This window comes from Telopea speciosissima, chromosome 8, assembly GCF_018873765.1.
Source record: "Telopea speciosissima isolate NSW1024214 ecotype Mountain lineage chromosome 8, Tspe_v1, whole genome shotgun sequence".
In the NCBI taxonomy this organism is placed as follows: Eukaryota; Viridiplantae; Streptophyta; class Magnoliopsida; order Proteales; family Proteaceae; genus Telopea; species Telopea speciosissima.
Window position 1 is genome coordinate 59,516,057 of NC_057923.1, and position 26,198 is coordinate 59,542,254.

Below are 26,198 nucleotides of genomic sequence, written 5' to 3' on the forward strand. Positions count from 1 at the left end.
CGGCCAAAAAATAAATCTGAAAAGGATATCTTCTTGAACACCTTTTATAAGAAGGGCCAAAAATAGCCACTGCCTTTTCTCTCTCTAAGAGGTTTCCATATCTCCAACTCAGTATCAGGTCAGGAACACTTAGTTGAACAAACAACATTCGCCTAACCACATGGTTCTTGTCAAGAAAAATGTGAAAGTAGATGATAACCTGTTTTGCTGAAACATTTGTCCATGGAAGTTCATGCTGTGGAAAGCTTGAGGGATTGCTAATAAGGAGTGCACGCTAATTTTCTTCTGTTTGCCAAGGAATATATGGATTTGCATAATTTGACATTAGAGAGAAAAACATATAATCTGATACCATAGAGGGTTGGCATAGATTCCGTGAGATCGAATTGAATGTTTGGAATCTTTTTCATTGCTGTTGGAGGAGTAATGCTAGTTTTTCACTGATCATATTCAGCTTGGTTTGATTTTAAATCTTGTCTAGTTTTGAGTTCTGTAGGTTAATTTTCTGCCAATGATATAATATAATACAAGATCTAACATGTACTTTCCGGGTCCCCCTCCCTCGCTCTCTCCCTCTTCACATTACATTTTTAATTTCGATGTCTTTTGTGGCAACGGTTTCTTGACTTACGTTCATTTTGTCTGACTTACGTTCATTTTGTTCTTTTCTTCTTGAAGACAACATTTGAAGATGTGTTTCCTGCTGAGGCAACAAGTGTCGAAGAATATCTGCAGCAGGTAGCTTTACACATTCTGTTGCTCAATAAAGAATTTCAAGGTTTGAGTTTTTATTTACATTGTGGTAGTAAAATTTTTTATTGCTTTCTTTTGCTATCTAGTTACATTGATCACCAAAAATATGGATGCCCACATGCAAAAGTTTCAAATCTTGGTCATATTTGTTACAGTTGTACCGTGGGGGATATTTGATATGTACCACAATAGGGGGAGTGTCCCATATCGTGGGAAGTCTTAGCAGTAGAGTTTGTTTAGTATTTTATTTTCTTTCTTATTTAGACTAGGTTACTTACTTTGTTATATACTTTCCTAGTTAGATTAGGTTGCTGTTGTAGTCTTTTTATTCTATCTCAAGGACTTAGGAAGTCCTTGCTCTTTTTTACTGCTGAGTTTATATATATGGACGATAGGAGGGAGGCTGCTATTATCAACTGTTAGTTTCTTCAGCAGTCTCCTCTCTTCTTCCTCAACTTCTCTTTCTTTCTTTCTCTTCTCTTGATTGTGATTACTGGTTTTCTAATTCTAATAATTGTCACAATATTTATCCAGTTTTTGGATATCTAGTAGGGAATGGGGTGTAGAATAGAACCTTACCTGGAGCATATGTTAACGTTGACAACTTGATGCATATAATCTATGATTTAAAAACCAATGAGTTTAATTGACTTTAATGGATAACAACTCAACATTGTCAAGAAATTTCAATTGTGGGTTGCTCCTCCATGGTTGCACAAGGAACTGCAGCAGTATGATTTGTTTTTGGATAATCATTCCTTATTTTAGAAAGTGAGCGAGCTGAAGTGTGTTGCCTGAGTCATGTGGAATGCGACATGTTAAAATTTCCCCCCTCTTTTCTTACTTTCCTGATTATTTAATTGAATGGAGTGAGGTGAAGCTAAAATGGAAGGGGGGAAAAAAAAGATGGACTGACAAATTTGCGAAGGTTAGAAGTTTTGGAGTATTGGTGAAATGAGTGATGGTTGTGATTATCAGTTTGTATGAGTCATATTCCAAGTAGGGATTTCAATATCATCTATGACTTGTCTAAGTTTTTGCTGAAATAGGTTTCATTAACCCATGTGAAAACCACTATTTTCAATGGACCTTAGACCTGTCAGTTGCTAGTGAAAGGATTGATCAAGGTTTTTTTTTTTTTGACATTGATAAAGTAATGCTAGCACCTTCACCAATATTATGAGTGGTTTTCAATGGAGGTAACACATTTCCTTAGAGTAGTAATTTGGTTGGGCTGGCGAACCAGCCTGTTTCTTAGAGGTTTTGAATGTACCGAAGAATCTGTACTAACAAGAGAGGGTAATCTTGAGTTGGGAAGTCATCCTCGCTAAAATGAGCTTTCAGATTTGACGGTGGAAAAACTCGAGAAGTTAAATTTTCTTATGACTAATTCTAGGTTTAAATTGTTGGTGGGAAGGACTGAAGGAGAGATCAGGGTCTTCTCTGTGAGAGTAGTGGTGGCAAGTGGGTCTTCTCTTTAGAGGAAGTTCTTTCCTCTCGAGTCTCTTGCATAGAAGTGTCTTTGGAAAGATGGATCTCTCTTCCTTATATTATTTATCTTTTATGAAAAAAATTTAATGTTGATCCCATAAGTGGGACTGTGGGAGTCTTTTGACTTGTCATATGGGCCTTTTCCCCCACTCATTAGCAAGTCTCTTTTCTTAGATGAATTGATTGCCACCAATTCCTAGTGGCCCCCGCTTGTCTTTTGATTCCCCTGTCACCAAACCATGAAGAGGGAAAGAAAGGCACCAAATGAGCATTGTTAATAGAACTGTGGGCTGGATAAAGAATTACATTTCTGTTGGTGGAAGAGTATCATTGATCAAATCCAGCATGGTTAGCAAATGTTGTTAAAATGCCTTGGTGAATGGTGATCCCTAGGCGGTAGCCTGGTTGCAAAAGTGAAAGACCATGCAGATGCTGTTCCCTAATCACCTATGTGCACCCTGACGTAACATGGGCTCAGGAATCTTGCTGCCTTATTATACAATAGAGAACTGATTCCCAAAATTGATGTGGCCTATGCTACACATTCAAGTATGAAATTAATGGTGAAGATATGTCTGTTGAACAGTGATGGCCACTGAGAGGGGGGGTGAATCAGTGGACTATAAAAATCTTTTTCCCTCTACAGTTTCACTCCCTGTTCACCTGTTGAGATCTTTAACACTCACTACAACCAACCACACAGTCTTCTCAAAAGGCACACAGGCACATAACCACACTCTAACTAGCAATCCTGACACAGTTACATACAATCACAATCACTGATACTGCTGCCAAGAGCTGCTAAACAAAGTGCTGCCAAGAGCTGCTATGTCAACTGTTGGAGATCCCTCACTCAAGCACACTGGCTCAATCACAACTGGAGGACCTCACTGATGGCATACATATACACATACACACCCCAGCCTGACTGTCAAAAGCTCTACCAGGTGTGTACACCCATCCTGCAGAAAAGCACTTCTAACCAAAGCAAGCTAGCATCCACAACACAAAGAAATACGTGTTTCGGCAAGTTGCCTACATGCACGGAGTAATGGTCACGTGGACCTCAACATCTACTCATCACTAATTTTCCCAGCATAAAACTGAGAGGCCGCACCCACGGCAGATGATGTTTTAGTCACACCTATGACTCAGGACATCTGACCTGCTTCTATCCCTAAGTATAGAGATAAGGGTGTTACCCCAATGGTTTCCTAGCACCCACTAGTAACCAACACTGTGTCCAGATGCAACTGGACAACTCAATAAAAACAATTGGGCTTATACAAATGCCCTACAATGAAATCCACATAGCATAGGTCTATGGCAGTATAACCTAGCTAGCATATGCAATGGAAATACAATATATCAAACATAACAGGCAACAAAGTGTAGAGAATCTCACAACCATGCACTGTCTCTGATTACTAATGTCCGGTGATGGAGTCTGGCAACTCTGGTAGCTCACTGGAATTTTCAACTTCTCCCAATTTGATGGAGAACTGGAATCTTCAAGTGTGCTTAATCACTGATGCTCTGGAGTGGTTCCTGGCAGTGTGGGAAACCACTGTCTTCCCTTCTCCTTTCTTTTCCTTTCTCTTTCTTTTCTTTTCTTTTCCTCTTTCCTTTCTTCTTTGTTTCCTCCACCGAATCTGAGATGGAGCTTCAAATTTCTTCTTTTCCTTTTTTTTTTTTTTTTTTTTTTTTTCTTTCTTCCTTCCTCTTTTCCCTTTTCTTTCTTGGCTGCAACCACGAAAAAGGAGGCTCTGGTTCTATAATTTCAGATCTTCAATGGCATCAAGGAAGGTTGGAGACATGAGATAGAGAGGGGGACTCAAACCATGAATGAGCAAACCAACTATTTAGGGCTGCAACCCAAAACAGCCTTCTATTTCTTCAAAAATCAAAGCTTGAAAGAGAGAGAGAGAGAGAGAGATTCTTGGTTGCTTGTTTCTTCTAAAAAATGGAAACCACCTTTTTTTTTCTTTCTTTTTCTTCTCTTTTTGCTCTCCACGGTTCTATGGCTCTCTCTATGGAGAAGAAGACCACCTCTCTCTACTTTTAACAAGAGACCATGTAAAGGTCAAAATAGCCCCTTTTAGATGGGCCAATGGGATTTCCAAAAAGGGAATCTTCAATCTAGCATAAATTAAAAAAAAACTTCCCAAAAGGTAGAGAGTGACTTGCACGGATTCCAAAGTGCTTTTTGAAGAGCCAATCAAAAGCTCTAGAAAGGAATCAAAGGCTTTATACAACCTTTTTCAAAAAGCCACTCATGACTCCACTTTTTGAAATCTCTTTAACTTTTGATAATTTCAGAAAGACCCTTCTTGTTTCACTCAATTATATTATTGTAGACAACACTTATATATATTTGCAAAATAAACCCCTGAGACCAAAAATGAATCTGTAATGCTGGCCGAGAGCATGAGATGAAATCCAAAAAATTCCAGATTTGCTTCTATTCTGCGCACCCATGCGAGAAAATTCATAACTCCCTCGTCTGACGTCGGATTGACGAACCATTTGAACCGATGGAAAGAAGACTCGACGAATTAACTTTTTCATGGAGAATGTTCCGTCAAGTTTTGTCATTCTATCCTAAAAAAATGTCGACGAACGCGCTGCCAGTGCGGAAACCTATGAAATCAACATTCTTAATACACCTAGCCTTCATCTAAGGCTGTTTAAGGCTTCCAAACACAGCACTGAACAATCTTATGCTGCCACATAATCCCCGGATGCTCCAGCATCATTGCCAACATGTCACATCACTGTCAAAATGACCAAAATGCCCCTGTGAGTTGTATCCACACCCCCACTGACATTTGTGACCGACTAAATCACCAACATACTACTGGATGCTCTCTGTCACCTGTCTGGGCCATTTGTACTCTGCAAAATTACATAAATGCCCCTGAATGCTGTCCATGCCTAAAATGACAGAAATGCCCCTGGATGACTCCCAAACACTGAGACCTCTGTATATACTGCCAAACCCCTGTGATGATATCACTGCCGTTGTGAACACTGTAAGAACTACTGGGGATGGTGGGGACACTATCCAGTCACTACCTGCACTCCCATAAGCATGTATACTCAACTAGAATTCTGCCTGAACTGGCCTGAGCGTTGTAACTGCACTAAGATGCATTGTGTTGACCACAACAACACACATGCACTGTGTTGACAACAATGACAACCAACACACAGTCACTGCCATCTGCACTATGTGTTCAACAATGTCTGCAATGCAATGGATTTTAAATGATTTAGTTTTAGGGTGTTGGATGGAGTTTAGGAAGACGTAACTGTGTTAGGTGTGAAATGGCTCGTCTGGAAGAACCTTGCTGGAGTCCTTCCAGTCTTGTCTGATCCTGAATTTCTACAAGTCTTCATCTTTAAATATAAGCTACTTACTAATACATACTCCCATACATGGGGGATTGAGGTTATATAGCATTTTAGGATCTTTTGGTAGTTGAACACTTAATACATTGATGCACTTGTACGAAATCCTAGATGGCTTACATACTCTCGTACTTATGAATAAAATATCTCACTTTCTCTGGCACCTTGAGATCTGGGCCAATAAATAAATATTATATGTAGACCATTCAAAGTTTCTTCTCAACTAAGTGATTCTCTAACCTGGGTCTCTAAATATCTCAGCAATTAATGACTTGTAGTTGATGAACCTTGTGCAATCATGTTCATCAGCCCCCCATTTTAATTTACTCTATGCAATTAAACATTAGCAAATTTATTGTTCTAATAAAAGAAACTTGTGAAGTCTCATTATACTAAGGTTTTTATTAGCTGGTTTAGCTGGACATGAGATCTGGATTAATGGGTTGATTCTTGATGGTTGTGTAGGATGCTGAAGCCTATGATTATGGTTAGGCGTTGGTATAATAATACTCTTGGACTTTTGGAAGCTCATTTTGACCACAAGTTCTGGTCCATTATGCACAGCATGTAAGTAGGAAAATTATTAGGCTGACGTTGCTAGCCCATAACATAAGCCTAGAAGCTTAGAGCCTTGTTATACCTTCCCTACGCTGGTTTCACTTAGACAACCTTAGGCTGCCTAGTCTCTGAGGCCATACCTAGGCTTTTCCTTGACCGTACTATACTGTAGCCTTTGTTACCCAGACACTTGTTGTTGCCACACAAAGTACCCATGTCGCCATGATGCCAGATGGATATGGGTATGAGATCCGTACTAGGACCGATTGCTGTATTCGATGTGGCTGTATTGTTTTCTTTAATTTTTTTAGTATTTTGCATACAATCCTTTATAAATTATAACTAAGTTCAGTATCTCATGTTCTTGATATTTTTTTATTTGTAAAAATTTTATTCCCCTATATATTAAAAAAAAAAACACATGTTTTCATATCTTAAAGAATAACTCTTCAAAATGCCTTAGACAACTAACAACAGTAACGTAATCATATTCAAATAATGTGTTGCATCCAAGGCATTGGTAGAATAGTAAAAAATATGGGTGAATAAATGGATTTTTGCGATAAGAACCAGCAGCATACGAATTTCTGAGACAGCTGTTGGGATCATGTGTGCCTTGCATGCTACTTGTTGATGAAGGGAAATAGTAAATATGGTTAGCTGGTCTATTGGGTTGCTGTGTCTTCTTCATCTCAACTCCCACTCTCCTGGAAACTGATAGCTGCAAAACCTTGGCATGGTCACTTGGTTAGCAACAAGATTGTGGTGGAGGCTGGCTCACGTAAGAAGTTTTTCATGGGAGGTGAAGATCCTTTTATGATGAAGTACCAGTGCTATATTTCTATTTATCTCGTGCCTTCATTTGCTAGTATGACTCCAATATTTTATTATTTACAGCTTACTTGAAACGTGCTGCAGCAATTATCTTAATGTACTAATTTGGTGAAATACTATTTTGTTACTTTCCCAGAATAAAGAATGTCTGAATTGTATTTTTGTGATCACTACCCCCATCCAAAAAAAAGAAGAAAAAGAAAAAGGAGTGAAAGGAAAAGAAATGTCTATATTAACCTTGCATATTGACTTAAACAATTAAGGATTCTGGAAATGGAAATTGTATTTATGCTTCACTGAAATTTGTTAGGTTCGCTTTAATAATTGTTGTTTGTACCACAGGTTCATGAGATGGCTATGGTTTCAGCTATCCAAGAAGCACAGAAGGATAACCTTAGGAGTTTCAATGATTACATGTTGCAAGTTTTGGAGGTAAGTTTTCGTCAATAGGCTCATGTCCCTCACAAGTTTTAAGTTTGAACTTTGAACTCAGTTATGGTGCTAGAGCCTTTCTTGTTTGTTACGTTCTTCCAGATGGCATATCATGTATCATTTGGCGAACTTTATCTCCCGCACTAAATGGTGATGTTCGTTTTCCGTTGTGGCTTCTTTACATTACAGGCTAATGGCTCAATTTTCAGTTCTCCTTTTGATTGGAATTCGACCGTTATTTCTTTGAATCCTTGATTATCAATGGTTGTGAAGGATTCTTGGACAGTTTATCACATTACTTACGAGACAATTCAACTCCATTTTTGAGTTGCATGTATTCTTTTACTTTCTTAAAGAAACTTATTGTTCCCTTCTAAGAAATAATTCTTAAAAGGTTGGAATTTGATGCATGGAGATGACAGTTAAATATAGGTTTTACACCATAATTCCTCAAATTAGTGGCCAAAAGGCTGAAGATAGTGTAGTCCTTGTAGCTTCTCTTTCCAAAGAATTTAGTGATATCAACTATTCAGTATCTAGTACTGGATATCCTTATCTGTAAGCTGGCTGTTCGTGTTGGGCCTGTAGAACATAGCAGGCCTCCTTTTCGGTATCAGTACATTATTTCCTTGACCTAAATAAAAAAAGGAAGAAGAAGTTGATGGGGTGGCTGAATATAATAGAACTAAAAGAATGTTAAAAATGTGTAAGCAAATTTATTCTTTACTTAATATCTGACTTATCAGCCAAGAACTTCTCTGCAACATAGTTCTCTATAATGATTTATGAGCTTGCTTGATATTTGAGGTTTGGCAGGAAGGTGTGAATCCTTTTCTGATAAGTCAAAGGAATTTCATTAATGGCTTAATGTTTCCCATGGAGCTTGCCCGGAACTGCATGCCCCCACCCAAAACACGGTAGCACCCCTTAGGAAATGTCCTAAATAGCCCCTATTTGACAGGTTTTCCCTAAATTCCCCTTCCTTCACCTGAAACTGCACATGGTCGTCGGAGGGATCCCTCTCCCTTCATTGATATAAAGCAAAAGACACTACCCACTATTTGCTGACAGAATTACTTCTGCTTTTGATATTAGAAAATGTGATGTCAAATGTATAAGAGATGGTAATCACCTTTTATGTCAGAAAATGTTGATGCCAATTGGGCTCCTCCTCTTATGTGTAGCTCTTGGTGTTTAACAGGATGATTGGCAAAAGGAAAAGCGGGATTTCCTGCAAAGCTTGAGCCGGCTCTCAACATTACCGAGGACCAGCAGTAGTGCATTAAGTACTGTGGTCACCCGTCCTGGCCAGATGATGTCCATTGGTTCTAGTCCTCAGGTTTCCACTGGTCCATCAAGTATGGAGATTTTGCCTCTAGCTAAGAAGCCTGTCCTTGAGAAAAAGGCTTCAGTCTATGCCGAGGTTGTGAGGAATCTCAATAATGCCAGAGAGCGTGGCTTGCCATTTAAAGTAAGATTTTGATTTTCTTTGCACTATCAAGCCCTTTGCATTCTGTTGCAAGCTTTCTTTTGTTTATGTGATTTATTTGACAATGGAGATTCAGATTAATGAGACCATATAAGCCTATCATAATTTTTGGTTTATTTGATACCTAATTGATGTACTTCCATCTGGGGATGATATTTCTTCTTCAAGGCTTACTTATGGATCCTGTTAGCATCTCTAATGTGTTACCTTACATGTATCACAAGTAAAGGAGAAGAAAAAGGTGTTCCTGATACTTGGATGCCCCTCTTCCATTTTTCTTACAAATAATTTCCTTTATTTTCTTATTTTTTGAAATATTTCTTAGATGAGATATTGTACTTTAGTTACAGAAACACAAAATTACACATGTTTGCACATTCACACATGCAGTCCACTCCATCTATTTGAAAATTTTGAATCAGATGCTCATTTAATCTATTTAACATCTTGCGACTTTAGTATAATCTATTTACTGTTCATTTTTTCTGGTTAGCCTGCTACAGCTTTCAGGGGTGCTTATGAAAGTCTCGGGCTAGATGCTTCTGGTGGGAAATCAGTTAGCATGCAGAAGATATGGCACCTGATTCAGGTATATTTGCTAGTGAATATTAGTTAATCTATCTTAGTTTGTGATAGTATGCAAACATCTGTAATTTCCTTTGTCGTGCTCCAATCTTTATATACTCATTCTATGATACTTCTAATATGGTGGTTTCATTTATTTGATTTAGTCCTTGATGGGTGAGGATTCAGCTATTCAGCAAAAGGTTTCAAGAAAAATGTCATTAGTAATTGGTGCAAGACGACACTTGGAATGGGGGCATGAGAAGTATATCATGGACACGATCCAAAGTCACCCTGCACAGGTATCAAATTAGTTTAGTTTATTTATTTATTTATTTTTTGGTTTTATTCTGAAGGAAATTTTTAATTGCTAGTTAGAATCAGTTTTTTTTCAAACTCATGCCACTGCCCCTTGATGAGTTTTTTTTTTTTTTTTGCTGGGGCAAAATATTGCCTAAATGGTTTAACTTACTGCTGATCAGCAAAAGTCTTTGTAAACTCTACTGCTTCTTTTCTTTGCAAACACTACTTATAGTTTATTTGCTATCCTGCTGGTGCAGTTCTCTTTTTATCTGTCTCCCTTCTCAGCTATATGTTTTATCTTCTTGTAGTTTGTCTGAATGGAAACAATTGGTACTAAAACTTTATATATTGTGGGGTTGTCTCCTGATGTTGTTGTAGGCTGCTCTTGGTGGTGGTGTTGGAAACTTGCAACGAATTCGTGCTTTTCTCAGGGTTTGTTATATTTCCAAATTTCGTAAGCTTTAATTTGCATGGTGTGTTTGTGTAGCCTGTTTTCTATTCTTTCTGGTCTGTTGGTTTTACAGGTACGTTTGAGGGATTATGGAGTTCTAGATTTTGATTCCAGTGAAGCTCGTAGGCAGCCTCCAGTTGATACAACTTGGCAGCAGGTGTTCGACTCGTTCTTCTGGTTCTATAATTTCATAGATGCAATTTGCTTGTAAACTTATGCTTTTCATTTTCTTCTGTTTTCATTTTTTAAATAATCTGTGGCTTTGCATCGTTTTACATGTTTTATTGATTGTATTTTCTTGTAAACAGTTTCTCTCCATACATAATATGTTAATACTTACATATCATATTCATTGTATTTAATACTTGTTGTATACAGATCTATTTTTGCTTGCGAACTGGCTATTATGATGAAGCAAGAAATATTGCTCTAACTTCTCGTGCTTCTCACCAGTTTGCTCCTCAGGTAAATATTGTTCAGTGTGTATACCTAAACACTTTTGTATTAAATTAACATATTTTCCTTGAGGCAGCTTGCAGAATGGATTACAACTGGAGGTATGGTGTCAGCTGAGACCGCAGCTGCTGCTTCAGAAGAATGTGATAGAATGTTGAGAATGGGAGATCGGGCAGGTCGAGCTGGGTATGATAAGAAGAAGTTGCTACTTTATGCTATTGTTTCTGGTTGTCGCAGACATATTGACAGGTTGCTTAGAGACATGCCGATGCTTTTCCATACAATAGAAGATTTTTTGTGGTTCAAATTGTCAGCTGTACGAGATTGTCCTAGTGTGGCTTCTTCTGTTGTCCTGAATGAAGGCTTTGTACCCTATACTTTAGAAGATCTGCAGTTATACCTAAATAAATTTGAGCCCTCACATTACACAAAGAATGGAAAGGATCCTTTAGTCTATCCGTATGTGTTACTTTTGAGCATCCAGTTGCTACCAGCAATCCTATACTTATCCAAGGAAACAGGAGATGAAGGATTCAACATTGATGCTGTCCACATTTCTATTGTGCTAGCAGACCATGGGGTCCTTTCTGAAAGTGTTGGGCCTGGCCAGAAGCTGGGGGTAATGGATGCTTTTGCAGAAGCAGCTAGCATTATTAGGCAGTATGGATCTGCGTACTTGCGTCTGGGAAATCTTTCAGTAACATTGGAATATTATGCACAAGCGGCTGCAGCAGTGGGTGGTGGACAGTTATCATGGATTGGTCGAGGCAACATTGATCAACAAAGGCAAAGATGTTTAATGCTAAAACAACTCCTTACTGAACTATTGTTACGGGATGGTGGGATTTACCTTCTACTCGGTTCAAGAGGTTTTGGGGAAGAAGGTGAGCTGAGAAGATTCTTGACTGATAGGAAAGCACAACAACAATTTCTGCTTGAAGTTGCTCGCCAGTGTCAGGAAGCTGGGCTTTATGACAAAGTAATGCTTTTCTTATCCTTTTATTTGTCTATATTATGTTTGGAAATTTCCTTTTTGATTTTTCTTGTTTAGACTTGAGATCTGGTAAATAGAAGAATCAATGATTTTTTCTTTACTAAAGTTCCTTTAATTGAGAGTTTGTTCATCATACAAGTTTGACCTGTAGTTTTTGGTTGGGGAGTTTTAATTATGGGTGCAACTTGTTGTCACCCAAGTGGTGAACTGAGTTGAGTTGAGATTGTTTCCTTGTACGTTGAATTTGAAGTATTTTCTTCTTCTACTGTTGAATCTACCTATTGTTATTTTCTTGGTTTTGTGACTAGTTGCTCTGTTTCACTTTGCAACATTTCAGTCAATAGAAATTCAAAAGAGAGTTGGGGCATTTTCAATGGCGTTGGAGACAATAAATAGATGCCTCTCAGAAGCAATCTATGCTCTATCACGTGGTAGATTGGATGGTCACAGCCGGACTGCTGGTCTTATTCACTCTGGCAATGAGATACTTGAGATGTACAAATATTCTTCAGAGATCAGGTCATATTCTTGTCTAATATTTTATTTTCGTGCATTTCAAATATATGTCGGAGGTAGAATTTGTCCAGTATTTTGCTGAGTCTTGTGATGTATTTGATGGATAATTTGGTTTCATAAAAAATGTTGTGGAAGTTGGGTTCAAAGTTTCTGGAGTTGCTGCTTGCTTTGATGGTAAATATTTAAATTAGATGATCCTTTTATTTTTCAATATTGTCCCGTTGGTGACTGTTCAGTTCGTAAATTACCCTTCCACTTAAAATGCTTTGTCCTGTCCTATTTTCTTTGGGGTGTGTGGGTGCACATGCATGCGTAAACAATGTCTATCCTAGCTTAAAGGTTTCCTACATGTCGTGTGCAGTCTTCAAGATAGGGAGCATGTTTCGGAGCAACAAATGGTGTTAAGACAACTTGAGGCAATCTTGTTCATCCACAAGCTGGCTAGGGAAGGCAATCATTTAGATGCTCTTAGGGAGGTTACCAAGCTCTCCTTCCTACCCTTAGATCCACGGGCACCAGATGTCACAGCTGATGTGTTCCAGAATTTATCTCCTCATATCCAAACTTGTGTGCCAGATCTCTTAAAGGTTGCTCTTAGTTGTTTGGACAATGTGACAGATACTGATGGATCACTTCATGCCTTGAGGACTAAGGTATGCATGCATCCCTATAAAGATATCTATATCCTTCCTGGTTTTATTTTCTGAGCTTGATGTGCATTCTAAAACCACTGTAACATTTGGAGGCATGTGGATGTTCAAAATGCTACTATGGTCCAAGGACTTAGAACTGGGCTCCGGAAATGGATTGGATTCTTCCTTTCTAATCCAGATTGGCCAATCCCATCATATTCTGTCTGAGTTTTGGGTGGAAAGGGCTGTACCTGGTCTGTCAACCGGTTTTTGGGGGGGCGGGGGGAGGAAATGGGTATTGTATTGTATTGTGTCTACGGATGGACAATTTGCCGATACAGATGTGGATTGGGTGATATGCCTCCGATCCCAACTCTTTAATCCTTCCTGTGGTCATGCTGCTAATGCCAGATATAGGTCCAACTACCATATGCCAGACTGCTGGGAAGAGAAGAGGGGGGGGGGGTTCATGCTGTTGTATTTAAATTTGCAGAAATTTTTGTTTGGTTTTACTGTGGAACGAGGGTCTTTCGATTACACATAATGTTTGAAATCATGGTAACATTCAGCTGGCTTATCATTTTCGAATGAGCCCTGCCTACTCTCATTGCTCCCTGAGGTTGGATTTCTGCTCAAGGGTGAGGCACGCATTTTCAAATTACAACTATAGAGAGCTCATGCGTCAGGGGACAATGGGTTAAGTGTTGCATCCAGTGCTTTTTCCTTCACTTTCTCATTGTTTATAAAGAATGAATTTTGATTGTTGCAGATAGCAAATTTTGTGGCGAACAATTTGACGAGGAATTGGCCTCGTGATTTGTATGAAAAGGTTGCCCGGATCGTCTGAAGCAAGCTTGCATTGGTAGTCTGAGGAACTCCACTGTGCAGCCTAATATGGAGCTGTTAACCTCAAATCAAATATGGTTATTGGTATACATGCAAAGATGCTGTAGAAAAATAGTCAAAAGGATGCTAGTGCGCCCCTCGACATTTTGTTGGTGAGGAACCAAAAATTTCTATTGCATCGCCCCCCCCCCCCTCTCTCTCTCTCTCTCTCTCTCTCTCTACCCCCGTGACATAGGAGATTGCTGTAAGCAGTGGCTGCAGTTGATTAAGGAGATAGATGTCAGCTTTCAGTGTCTTCAAAGTTTAAGATCAATCAGTCACTAGTCCTTTTGATCAAGGAGTTTTGCATTTTGTCAGGGGCAGTGTGGTAATTTTTCCCTCTTGGTGGCTGGGCGTAGCTGCCACGTTTCCCCTACAAAAACCATTTTTCCATTTCTAAAGTATTACTGCTTTTAGTGTTGTGTTGATGCGTGTGGAATGGAGCTTCATCTCCATTTGGTTTTCTGTCCCCCTTCGATAGATCTGTCTCCATTTAGTCTGATCCTTGGTTCTTTAAATTGACAGCTAGAGTTTGCCATAGGGATTATTGCCTTATCGTCGGTTTGATAGAGAATGATTTATTATTCATGGTAGATGGAATGTAATTCTTGTAAATCCAAAACATATTTTTCGTATCCCCACCATGCCTTATATTCACGTTTCAATAACTCAACAATATATCTAAACAAAATTAAGGGTTGAAATCACATGTTGCATGGTTTCGATGGGTTTCTCATGGTTTCAACATTGTTTTGGCCATATTATAGTAATTTCGTAGGTTTCAACTTGAACATCTACATGAATTCGCTTACCCCATCGAAACTTGACTTCTATGTGTTTGTCTCTCTCCTTAAAATAAGGTGGTAGAGATGTCTTTTCACATGGGGAGGAGATAGAGAGAGAGAGACTCATGGGAGTGTTGGCGTATGCCACACTCCTGGACAAAGAACTTTCTTCCATAAGAAAATACCTGTTATTTGAATCTAATAAAAATAGTTAAAAAAAAAATCAAATTCTAGAAGGATACAAATCAATCTCTCTTCAAGAATAAAGACTTAATTTTTAGTGATAGGTGAGATTTTCAAATTTTAAATTCTTGGGTTTTTTTTAAATCTAAAAATTTTATAAATATTAATAAAGAAAATGTTTTTTGTAAGCGCCGGGGGGGGGGAGTGTAGGACATGCTAGACACAGGGGTGAAATGACCACTCTGCTCCATGAAAGGCGGTACTTGACCGTAATTCTCACCTAGAGATATCAGCGTGCATGCTCCCATTGGTTGCTGTGTGTATAATAAAATATTATTAAAAATCACAAGAACAGTAAAATATTCATTTGTTTTGATGTCTAAAAAGTTATTTTCATTTAGACCAATTTTAAATAGCATTTGCGTATATCAAATAAGGGTTGATCGAAACATAATTCCTTCTAGTTTTTCAACAAGTTTAAGATTGTTTAAATATGATTTAGATAGCTTTCTAAAAATTGATTGTTACAAAAGATACAAGCCACATGATATTTAACAAAAAATAATATGTACACTAAAATTTGTTACCAAGAACTAGCAGAAAACAATCCCCTTTACCAAGTCGCAGCCCAAATTCATATCACAACAGTAGAAAATAAAGTTGTTAAAAATATTAAAATCTTTAAAAAAATAAAAAGAGAATGCCAATATGGGAGGGGGTAAATGATTGAGATTAGCTCTAAATATACACGCAAGGCAGATTTGACCCTAACCTGTGCGGAGTTATTTTCTCCAAAACTTCCTTTCTGCTTTGTTTACCAGAAAACACTCTATATGTTGCAGAAACATATTATAGGTAAAAGGTTGAACTACCTGATTTGGTTATGGGTCTAATCTTATGGGGAAAGAATTGTCTACATAGAAGGAGAGTAATGATGACCTTAGATTCGTGGGTGAAGGAAAACTTTCCCTTAATCCAGTTGCGTTGCTGTTGTGACCCTGTCATTCTCTCTGTTCCTATGTAGTACTGGTCATCAACTCGTTATTAGAAAGACCAGAAGTTATATGCTAATGCTTGATGACAGAACAAAAAACTCTTGATTCATACTATAATCTAAATGAAGCAACCTACTCCATTTACCTTGCCATGAAAGATATCAACAGGCTTTACAGAGTACATAATCGTACAGGGGAATAAAAGAACAAGTGAAGCACTTCAACCTGTACCTCAAATCATATATGTCATTCACTAAAATGTCAATCTGATGGTCTAAATTTTGGGCTACAACCTGGATGGGATATGGATCGGAAGTTCATGAGATTCATTTAATAGTTTCAGTGTTAGGATCAAATAATTAAGCTTCACAATTTAAGTAAGGGATCTGGGTAGTTTCCTCAACAACCTAGGAGGCAACATATGTTGCCTTTTCTGATGTCGGTGAATTCTTCATGGCTTTCGTGTTTGAAGTTCCAAGCACACCTTCAAACAACCTTACCAACTGACTAGTCCTGAAACATGGGAACACTAGCATTTATATGGAATGGTAAAAGCCAGTGAACAAATATGTTTTGTTGCTACAACAGCTTTAACATGTCTCAGCAACCTGATGAAATAGGTCAATGTTAACTGGACACTTTGAAATAGAAGATCTTGTGTCAACAGTGCAAGTAGAAAATGCGATACCATAGTTGTTTCATCGCTGTACAAAAATTACACAGCTTGCAACTAGGGACGCAGTTCAATTACATTCTTCTTACTTGTTTGAAAGATGAGGTAGGAAATAAATGTGATTGCAGGATGAGTTGTATGAACTTCAACTTTTGACGGTATTTTGGAACATGATGGCATAAAGCTTCTGATCCCCCACCCCAAGATAAAAAGGAGTAAAGCTAATGTTTGAGTGAAAAATCTTGTCAAAAGATGCCAATAGCTGCCATATAACAGTAAATTGGAACTAATGCTACGAAGAGGGATGGGAGGGTTAGCTTTTCTGGTCCAATTTATAAGCAAAAGAATGGAAGAGAAAGGAAACAAGTAGTCAAAGGTGTCTGTCATTGCACAGATGGTCCTTCAATTTCAGAAATTGATGTTCTTAGGTCAAATAAATTTGAGGAATAATTGGATCCAATTGCACACTTCACAAGCAGCATCAGTGAGATTTCAGAGAAAGAAACCAGATTGACATTTAAGACCGCTCTACTGCTAGGCTAATGATTCAACCCATTTACTGTAAAGAAGGTGGTTAAGGGCTTGTATTATAACTATCCCATTGCTGTAAATAAGGCAGTTAGGGACTTGTGTTATAAATACTCTTATGATTGATTCTCTCTCCTCCCATTCTCTCCACCCCCAGTGTTTTAGTAGTGTCAAAAGAAGTTTGATGTTCAAGTAAGACAATTATAGTTATCTCAAATATCAGATAATATCAGACTAGTGGACGATGGTTCAAGAGAACTTTCCCATGGAATGATATCTGTGTAGATGGATCAATCTGAGAGTTTGTTAAGGCAGACACCACCTGCTGCAAGATGGGATGCAGCGATACTCAATCTAATAGCATGGTCCTTTAGAGGGCTTAAAGGGAGCTTCTCCTCCCAATAACCTAGAATACATTTAGACACATCACCTTCCAAAAATAAAATAAAAAATAATATAAAGGACTTCATTGACTCGAATTTTATTTTATGAATTGGAATGAAATCTCATTTCAAGAACTTAACAAATAATAATAATTGAGACTTGTACATGAACAACCTACCAAGAATGAGTCCCCTCACCTTTCTCTCCACCATTTTGTCCTCAAAGGCTTGTCAAAGATGAGTCATAGACTGTAAAATCCCAACAAAGGAGAATGACAAGATATATTTATACTCTACATTCATCCTGACCAAAAAAAGATGCTGTCACATACATACCAGACCTCACTAAAGCAAATATGAACATAAAAGAACTAAAACTTCTCACCAAATACAGATTTCTATTGAACTAAATAGAGGATACAAACATTCATGTGTATTTTATGATAGTACTCAGCCTTCTAGGCAGTCACATTTACTGTACACTATATGGAGAAAAAGCCCATTATTACTCACAAACTTAAGGAAATATTAAGACAAGAAGATCAAAAGACTTCATGCTTTATCGGAAGCAGAAGACTTACAATTAAATCCTCCCCTCTTGCTGTTCAGATTGAGATGCAGTTGAGACCAAGGTCTCTAGTGTGACCATGGTTTCTGGAACCAGGCTCTCTGGATGTCCCTCAGCACTTGCCATGTTTTGGCCAACAGGAGCACTTAGATTTGCCTGACTGTCCATGATTGCAGGTTGGCAGCTTCCATCCCAAGTGGTCATCATCTTTGTGCTTCCACCAATTTGAGCTTGATATGATGGCCCAGCTTCTGGATGAAGGCATGGGACATCAGTGTTGCACCTTATATCATTACCCTCAATAGAATGGACCCTGCCATCACCTTCCTCGAAACTAACAGTAGAAATACATCGCTTCTGTAAAGGAAAAGCACCCAACTCACTATCGATTTTGCCTCTAATATCTATTAATAGGGTTTTTAACCTCAAGGCCTCAGCTTCAAGTATTGCTTGCCCCTGTAATCGCTTAACCAATTGCTGGTTAAGGACACGCAGTTTTTTGACTTCCTCTTCCAAGTAAGCAGTATGGGCCTTCTTCTTCTCTCTATACTTCCGAACTGCTTCCCTGTTTCCTGAAGGTCTTCTAGATTTTGAGACAGATTTCTCTTTGTCATTTGACCCCTCATCTTCCTCAGATGCAAGCACTTGGGTATGTGTATGGTAACAGGTGTGAGTATGAGCTGCATCAGGGCCGGGTGGATTGCAGGTGTGAGTGTGAGTACATGTCCTAGTGTTCTTCAAAAATTCATCAAGGAATGAATCATAGGCAGACCCTTGTAGATCACAAGATACATCTGGATTTGATAAGAAGACCTGATCAGAGAGCTCTACTTCTCCATCATCCATGTTCTAAAATTTTCCTCTCATTCCTTCAGTCACTCATCATATATTCAATTTCTGAACCTCCTTCCCTTTTTTGTATCCAAGAGCTTTACAATTCCAAAATACACTCTAAATCGTTTCAGAGAAGTGGAAACTATTTAATCCAAGATTCAATCAAATCCAATTAAATAACTCCCATACACACTAGGACAAAGGAGATAGGTTAGTTCAGGAATATATGCGAAGAGGCACGACCTCCATACAAAAAATCCATCATACGCCCACAGCATAAATTTAATTGAAGAACAAAACTCAGCGATCCAATCAAATTCTCAGTACACAAAATTAAAAAGAAGGGTGCAGAAGAACAAATCTTAACACAATTAGTGGGGCTTAAGATATCAAAAAGAGCTTTAATTGTGTGATTAAACGTATACCCACATGGAGATTCCACCTAAAAAGACTAGGATAGGCATAAAGATGAGACCTTGTCGTCCAAATCACCAAGTGCGAAAGAGAATCCATGCTGCAAGTGGAGAAAAATTACAGAACCATAAGATCATCTTTTCTAGAGCAGAAGAATATGGGGAAATTAAGAACATGATTTTGATTGAATTGGAAAGCAAATGATTCTTCTCAGTTTATGGTCATTTGCTTTTTTCACCTGGTTTCATGATAGTCAATACCGGAGCTCTTAATCCATCCTTTGTGAGTCTGGAATCATTGATCATCCCAAAGTTCTCATTGACTTTACCTCTCTCTCTCTCTCTCTCTCTCTCTCTCTCTCTCTCTTCATCAATTCCAACTAACTTATCGTTTTTGCACTTTTGACCAGTACTCATACAGAACCACCGTTGGATTGGAATTTGGAACAATTACTTGGGCCCACCTAAACATTTATTCCTAGCTCCAACCATAAATAGGTGGTGTACGTTACCTTGAAAAATATCCATAAGTGTTTTGATAAACAGGGCTTCTGCCAGGGAAGTACTTTTCTTAGCTGTTCTTATGTTGTACTGTAACTCTGTAAGTCTGTAAGAATAAGTCTGTAAGAACAAGGTTTGTTTTCTCTACTCGCATTTGTACCACAAATAGAGAAGCAGTGATTGATGTCACTTGCAATATGTAGAGAGAATAATTCAGGTTCAATTGTTCGATTTCTGTTGCTTTGATTCCTTGCATACGAACTGTTCGATAAAAGGCCAATAGCATAATTAAGCTTCCATGTCTGTGTGTATTAATAAATATCTCCATTGCACGATACGTTGACAATCTCTTCATTACTCCATTCTATTGGTAATACTTTATTATACTACTGGTGTTACTGTCCAAGTACTTTATAGTATTATTGTTGTTACTGTCCAATGTTGTTGTTTAATTTGTCTGAGCGTTTCATGGTCGGGTTTCACGGTCAACTTAGTCTTGGTTAGACAGAGAGCTTCAAATAAAGGTTAGCCCATTTGCTCGTCTGCTCTTTCTTTGTTCTAATCACATAATTTTCCCACTATATTAAGTGGTTGCTTTTAGTTTAGTTATTAATACTTGCTTGATTTTTCTCAATTCCTGTATCGTCTTGTTCTTATAATGCATGTGATGCAGTACAGCAGTAGCTATCATTTGGATGGACCAATAGACCGATGTATTTGGCAGAGTGTTTCTTGGATCTATTTATCCAGAACATACATGTTAACTCATGTAGAATACTTATTTGAACAGTAGACAAACCAATGTTGATAATGGCAAACTCAAGCACCATATATAGTGTCACAAACCTGAAAATACATGGAGAAACTTAAGGAATCGATGGGGCTGGGTCGTGCCACCAGTCACTCTCCTTAAGACTGTAGACGCCCCTAATGGTGCAAACCGGGTTCTTGTGAATCAGCCTCCAAGATAAACAACCCTGCAAATCCCCCTTAGTAATTATTGCACTCACTTACTAGGCCATGTCGGGACACTTCAGATTTGTGCTCAATTAGACAAGGCTAAGAAAAAATTGAAGTTCACGTCTCTTTCTTCATCATCGATCAAATTGCTGTCTGTGACCTAAAATTCTATTTTATCATCAATCTAATCATTGTTCATGTTTGTTTGTTTGTTTTTAAAAAAAAAAAAAGAAAAATCAGTGATCTCTTGTACGACTTAGATGTCTCATATTTCTCGAAAAAGTGATTCGATTGATGAGATTTAGTATGATACTTAAAGAAATCGATTATATTGGTGAGGTTAACAGTCTAATAGAATGCATTGATTTGACCCCATAGCCGGGCCACTTGCCACTGCTCATATACTTCTGGAAAACTGGCTGAAAAATTCAATCCCAACGGAACCGCATGTTACACTGGGTAAAAATATAAGTTCGATTTAAATTTCAAACCATTGAGATTCTGTGTTGAGATCAATTTTATCCCTTAAATTTTCTAAATTGATTTCTTAGTACATAATTTCTACTTCTTTTTTATTCTTATTCGGTACTTTAATTCCTTGATATTGATCCTAATCTGGTCCTGTCTAGCAGCTGTTAGATTCTTAAATTCCTAGTTGTGAATTAGGGTTTTGGTCGCTGCTTTAGTTTGTATAGCAGTGAAGATGGATTCTGAAATTGAACAACCATCATGTATTGAACTTCTGTCTTCTTGTTATAACATACACAGCAAGTATTATTTACCAATGTACTATGGATCTGAAACTAACCTGATACACTAATGGTTTCTTTCTGCTTAATTATGATAAACATGACCAGACATTGGGTATTGAAGTCTCTAATCAAGTCTATATGGACCAATAACATGTTTCGATAACCATATAAAACTTGAGAAGCTCTGCTTTATCTCTTTACAAGGTAATGACTCAGATGCATTAGCAACAACTTCTCCATTTCCTCCTCAAAATCTCCAACCTTGGATTGACATTCCCACTTCAGCTTTATATTACTGGTTTTTATGTTTCTTTGAATGACTTGGCACTCACCTTGCTGATGTAGGTAAGCTAGAAGGAATGACAATTCCATATGCAAATTGTATATCTGATTTACCAAAAAATATTATATCTCTGGGGACATTTAAGTTGGATCCCCTAATCTGGTTCCTGGTAATGATCTCATCAAGGCTTCCATTAGGCATGATTTTATGGCCTAGAAACTCACCCTTCTCAGCATGTCAACCCCCAAGCTGAACTAGATTCTTGTGCCTCAAAGAAGCTGTCATAGACGGTTCAGCAAGATATACGGATACCAAAGTTAGGTTTTATCTTGTCAGTATGCTTTGATCTTTTAACTGGAGAAGTAGTGCCTGAACTAAGAAAATAACTTTGTAAATTGTTCCAACCGCTCCATGGCCAAAGATCTGGATGGAATTTAACCCTTTTTTGTAGCATATTTCATCTCTGTAAATGAATTCTCTTAGCCATTTTGAAAGGTGTGGTTGAGGCTGTTATCTGTCCTAATGTTGCTCCATTTCTTAATATTTTATCCAAACCAAACACCAAGAACAAACGAAAGATGGAAGACCAAATGATATCTTTTATCGGTGCCATTGTTAGAATTAAAAGCAGGAATTGTGATACAGCAGGGACATAAGATGCAGCTAGAAACACATTATTTGACATGAGAGACGACAATTGCTATGACCTCTAGTCTCCTAGTCTATAATGTAAGAAAAGTAAATCAGAAAATTACTCTACTATAGATGATGGTTATAATAACAGGTTCTAGTGAATGCATCAACAGAAGATGGTAACCTGTTGTCTGCTGAGCTTTCAATTATTGAACCTACCTGTCGTCTCAAGTCTCCAAGATCAAGTGCAATCTTTGAAAAGAAAATTTCCTTACTTTGCTAACTGATTTCTCTGGCATTATGGAAGGAAAGTCCATACTTTCAGATATGATTACGACAGATTTGTCCGACATTTTTACAAGTGCTTCCAGAACTTTGGCATTCTGAACCTTGCCACTCACTTGCATGGCTTGGAAGGAAACTATACTTGAAACCAAGATTATAAAATACTGAAGGTGGCATATCTGAAGTTCTATTGTATCAGTCACTATTTTCTTAATTGCTGTTCTTTCTATCATGCCAGGAAACCTTTCTTTTACCTTTTGGTTAGATGTTCTTTGCCTTCGGTGAGCTATTCCCTGAATAAAATATGAATAACCTTCTGAAGATCTATTCATTTGCAATCTGCGGGAGCTATAATAGTTTTCTTATTTCATTTAACTCCTGCTTTTTTTCCCCTTCTCCTGAGTCAACCCCAAGCTAGTCTGCTCATGCCTTCCACTTGCATGGGGAGAAATTTTGAGCACATCAGTTGAGAAGATTTCATTGTTGACATCTTTATACCTATTTGTGCTCTAGCTCACGGAAAGCTCTAAATCACTTTCTTTGGTTTGAGAATTACAATTCAGAAAGTCATGATTCCAATGTTGTTTGGTTCAACTACTGAAGTTTAGAAATATATGAGATTGAATAGAAAAAGAAGGTACAGTCTGTTACGAAAACAATGCCCAGAATGGCGATTTGCAGAAGAAAAATGAAATAGAAAAGAACACACAACGCACAACACAGAGATTTTACGTGGTTCACCTCCAATCTGGAAGCTACATCCACGGCTGAGCAGTAGAACGGATTTCACTATGTCTCTGAAGTATTACAAAACCCTCATCTCACTCTCTCAAAGAGATAAGAACAATAAATAAGAAATCCTTAACCCAGAAAGTACACAAATGCCCCCAGCCCAAAAAGAACCAAAAACCTGGGCCGGACCAAAACACAACACATGGCTCAAAAGGTACTCGTTTCGAAGATCTCGACGAGCCCAACACCACTCCACTCCACGCCAAAAGGCGTGGAGCCCCGCCAGTTATCGGCATTTCGAGATCGTTTCGAGGCCGAGACGGCCCTCCGAAGGTCTCAACCACACTTTCTGGACCAAATCAGGCTTCACCAACAACACAGTCAAACCAAACAGATTCTGAAAGGAATTTTGTGCTTTGTATCCAAGGTTGTTATGGTTGTAGCCAGATATCTGAAACTAACATCCCCTTCAGGTCTTGTCTGAGTGGTTAATTCTTCTCCTCATAGTCTTGTCTGAGTGTGAACTTTCAGGTCCCACGTTGGACACATATCCTGTGAGTAACCCATCATGCATTGTGTCAACAAGGACCAAGTTAACTAAATCTCCCAAATCGTCGCTTTATAACCTATTTACTGTAGGGTCTTTCTCGAAAAATATTCCTTTGTTTACTTGGAACGATCTAAAACAACAGGACAGTTTTCTGCATAACATTTGGGGTGGAGTCATGCAGATTTTCAATAAACAATAGCGATACCTGATACTATGATGGATTTCTAAAGAGGTGGGAGGCAATTAATATTGCAACTCACTTAGAGTTGTTTACAAGACTATCCTTGCTGTATTATGGGCAATGGACAAAAGACATTGAGGAATTAGGACTAAAATATGATCTTTAGATGGATGTCGGTGCTTCCACAATTTAGTGTCAATTGTTTTCAGTATGGAGGGGTTTAAGATCTTATTGTAGGGATGTGGGGCCGGGGGTGAAATATAGATTGTCTGTTAATATGTGATTATGTAAGCATTTTTTTATATGGCAATATATTTACATTCTGTTATTCAAAAAAATCTAAATATTGCATCCTCAATATAGCTTTTAGACTGTCTTCAGATGTTTGAGATTGATAATTTGTAACTAGGGACAGTGGCGAAACATACACCAGTTAGTTATGTTTCTTAATTTACAACACTTCTATGGAATCATTGTTTTTAGTCTGAGTTCTTGTTGATGCCTTGATCCAGTTGCAATCACAAAAACCCTTCCTACACTTGCCAATTCACATTTGAAGGCAGGTGTGATAGTATCTTTAATCTTTTAATGCAGATTGCTGGACGAAATTAGGGTGTGTGTCCTCTTGGATGCTAATGATACAGTTCTTTCCTTGAAAGAAATATATGAGAAGGTTGCAGAATGCAAGAATGGATGTTCTTGGGAGAATTTTGGGGCTTACAGACACTTAAGAGTCCCTTGGATGCATAGTTGGCTGACATGGTGTCCCTTGGACAGCGAAGAGTGTTAAGAGCTTCCCTGATTCTGCTTGCGATGCGATGGAAAGCAATGAGATAACAGATAGGAAATCAGCAGACAAACTTTCCATTGGCAACCTGCTTAAAGATTTGGATATTAATGAAGTGAAACTTGATTTTGATGTGTATCTTCTACAAAACAAGTTTAAAAAGTCTTCTCTTGGTGATCCAAGTTTTACCCTCTGTTTAACCAGGTACCCCATAGAATTGGCAGTCTTTAATAGACAATCCATCTGTTGTGTCTCTCATCTACCTTGGACCTGTTTTGAAGTATTGATACATCCAATGTTCATCCGAAGTAATGTATCTTGAAACCTCTGTGGATGCTCTCATTCCCATTTGTTGCATTATTCTTTTGAGTATTTCCTGGTTTTGAACAACATAGGTTACCAAAGAATTTGTTATATTCTACTTTATGGATAGGACTGTGATCATCCTGAATATTTTACTGCTGCACATCAACATAAATGAGCTATGGTTGAGTCTTGTTGCCTTTGATTTCTTATGAATTTTGAATCATTATCTATGGTCCATTTAGATTGTGTCCATTATCCATTAAGATATGTGCAAAATCCTTGCATCAAATTCTGACATTTCTGAAGTCACATGCTTTATGTTTTTGTATGATGACTGGTCAGTTTGAAAAGATCTTTCTCCATTAATTCACCTGCCTTAGTTTTCATATGATAATCTGTCAATTTTTATTGGGTTGGGGGGGGGGGGGGGGGTGGGGGTTGAAACCTTTGGACCTGTCTGAGATGATCTGGTGATATCATTTTTGTTGATCCTGCATTTGGGAATTCCAAGAAATTGCTGTTATTTTGATGCAAAGGAGTTGTGAATATTCATAATTCTAGAGATGAACATGGTTGATTCCTTTTAAAATGGCAAGTCCCAAACCTAAACTGGAGTTCAATGAAGAGCAATCTTTTAACCTTTTTTTTTTTGTTTTTGTTTTTGTTTTCACTATTGGTGAAAAGAATATCTTTACTCATGGTAATTTGACCATATGATTGGTCTTTGGAAGAGTGGATGTTATCATTAACTTCCACCGGTATTGTTTAATACCCTCATCCAGTCTTATCAAAGGGTCTGATCCTGTGGATGAAGAGATTCTCTGTGGATTAAGAAATTGGGTCCAAAAAAGAAAAAAGAAAGCAATCTCGTTGCTATGAATGGATCTTTTAAGTCTACGTTGGTCGAATTACATGTTCCAATCATGGTTTGAGGTATCAGTATTGGATTGGCCGGAGCGGTTGATTCGTATCAGTATCAGTATCAGTAGGGATCGATACCGATTCCTGACCGATCCCATGTCAGTACGGGGTAAAAAAGTTAAAAAAAAACCCAATTTTTAAATGTAGCCAAGGGTAAATCCGATGGGTCGATCCAG

General features: G+C 38.0%; 2 protein-coding genes across 3 annotated transcripts in view; one reads left to right on the forward strand and one right to left on the reverse strand.

Annotated features, from left to right (window-relative positions):
- Positions 1 to 14,057, forward strand: part of LOC122671357 (nuclear pore complex protein NUP93A-like) — a 31,241-nt gene extending 17,184 nt beyond the window's left edge. For both annotated transcript variants that reach the window (XM_043868518.1, XM_043868517.1), the window contains exons 4-15: positions 679 to 738; positions 7,390 to 7,479; positions 8,681 to 8,950; positions 9,462 to 9,557; positions 9,700 to 9,834; positions 10,214 to 10,267; positions 10,360 to 10,443; positions 10,665 to 10,751; positions 10,819 to 11,721; positions 12,074 to 12,255; positions 12,614 to 12,905; positions 13,654 to 14,057. In XM_043868518.1, coding sequence (XP_043724453.1) covers positions 679 to 738; positions 7,390 to 7,479; positions 8,681 to 8,950; positions 9,462 to 9,557; positions 9,700 to 9,834; positions 10,214 to 10,267; positions 10,360 to 10,443; positions 10,665 to 10,751; positions 10,819 to 11,721; positions 12,074 to 12,255; positions 12,614 to 12,905; positions 13,654 to 13,731 — 2,331 coding nt within the window. In that variant the 3' untranslated portion in view covers positions 13,732 to 14,057. The remainder of the gene's footprint in view (positions 1 to 678; positions 739 to 7,389; positions 7,480 to 8,680; positions 8,951 to 9,461; positions 9,558 to 9,699; positions 9,835 to 10,213; positions 10,268 to 10,359; positions 10,444 to 10,664; positions 10,752 to 10,818; positions 11,722 to 12,073; positions 12,256 to 12,613; positions 12,906 to 13,653) is intronic.
- Positions 14,058 to 17,694: 3,637 nt separating this feature from the next.
- On the reverse strand, positions 17,695 to 19,463 carry LOC122638245 (basic leucine zipper 23-like). Its single transcript, XM_043831115.1, has 2 exons — positions 19,371 to 19,463; positions 17,695 to 19,232 (listed from the first exon to the last, which is right to left on the reverse strand). The coding sequence occupies exon 2, from the start codon at positions 18,728 to 18,730 to the stop codon at positions 17,900 to 17,902; it is 831 nt and encodes a 276-aa protein (XP_043687050.1). The 5' UTR covers positions 18,731 to 19,232; positions 19,371 to 19,463; the 3' UTR covers positions 17,695 to 17,899.
- Positions 19,464 to 26,198: the final 6,735 nt, after the last annotated feature.

Excerpts from the sequence above, each read along its gene's own strand:
- LOC122638245 (XM_043831115.1), bottom strand. The coding sequence starts at position 18,730 with ATGGATGATGGAGAAGTAGAGCTCTCTGATCAGGTCTTCTTATCAAAT.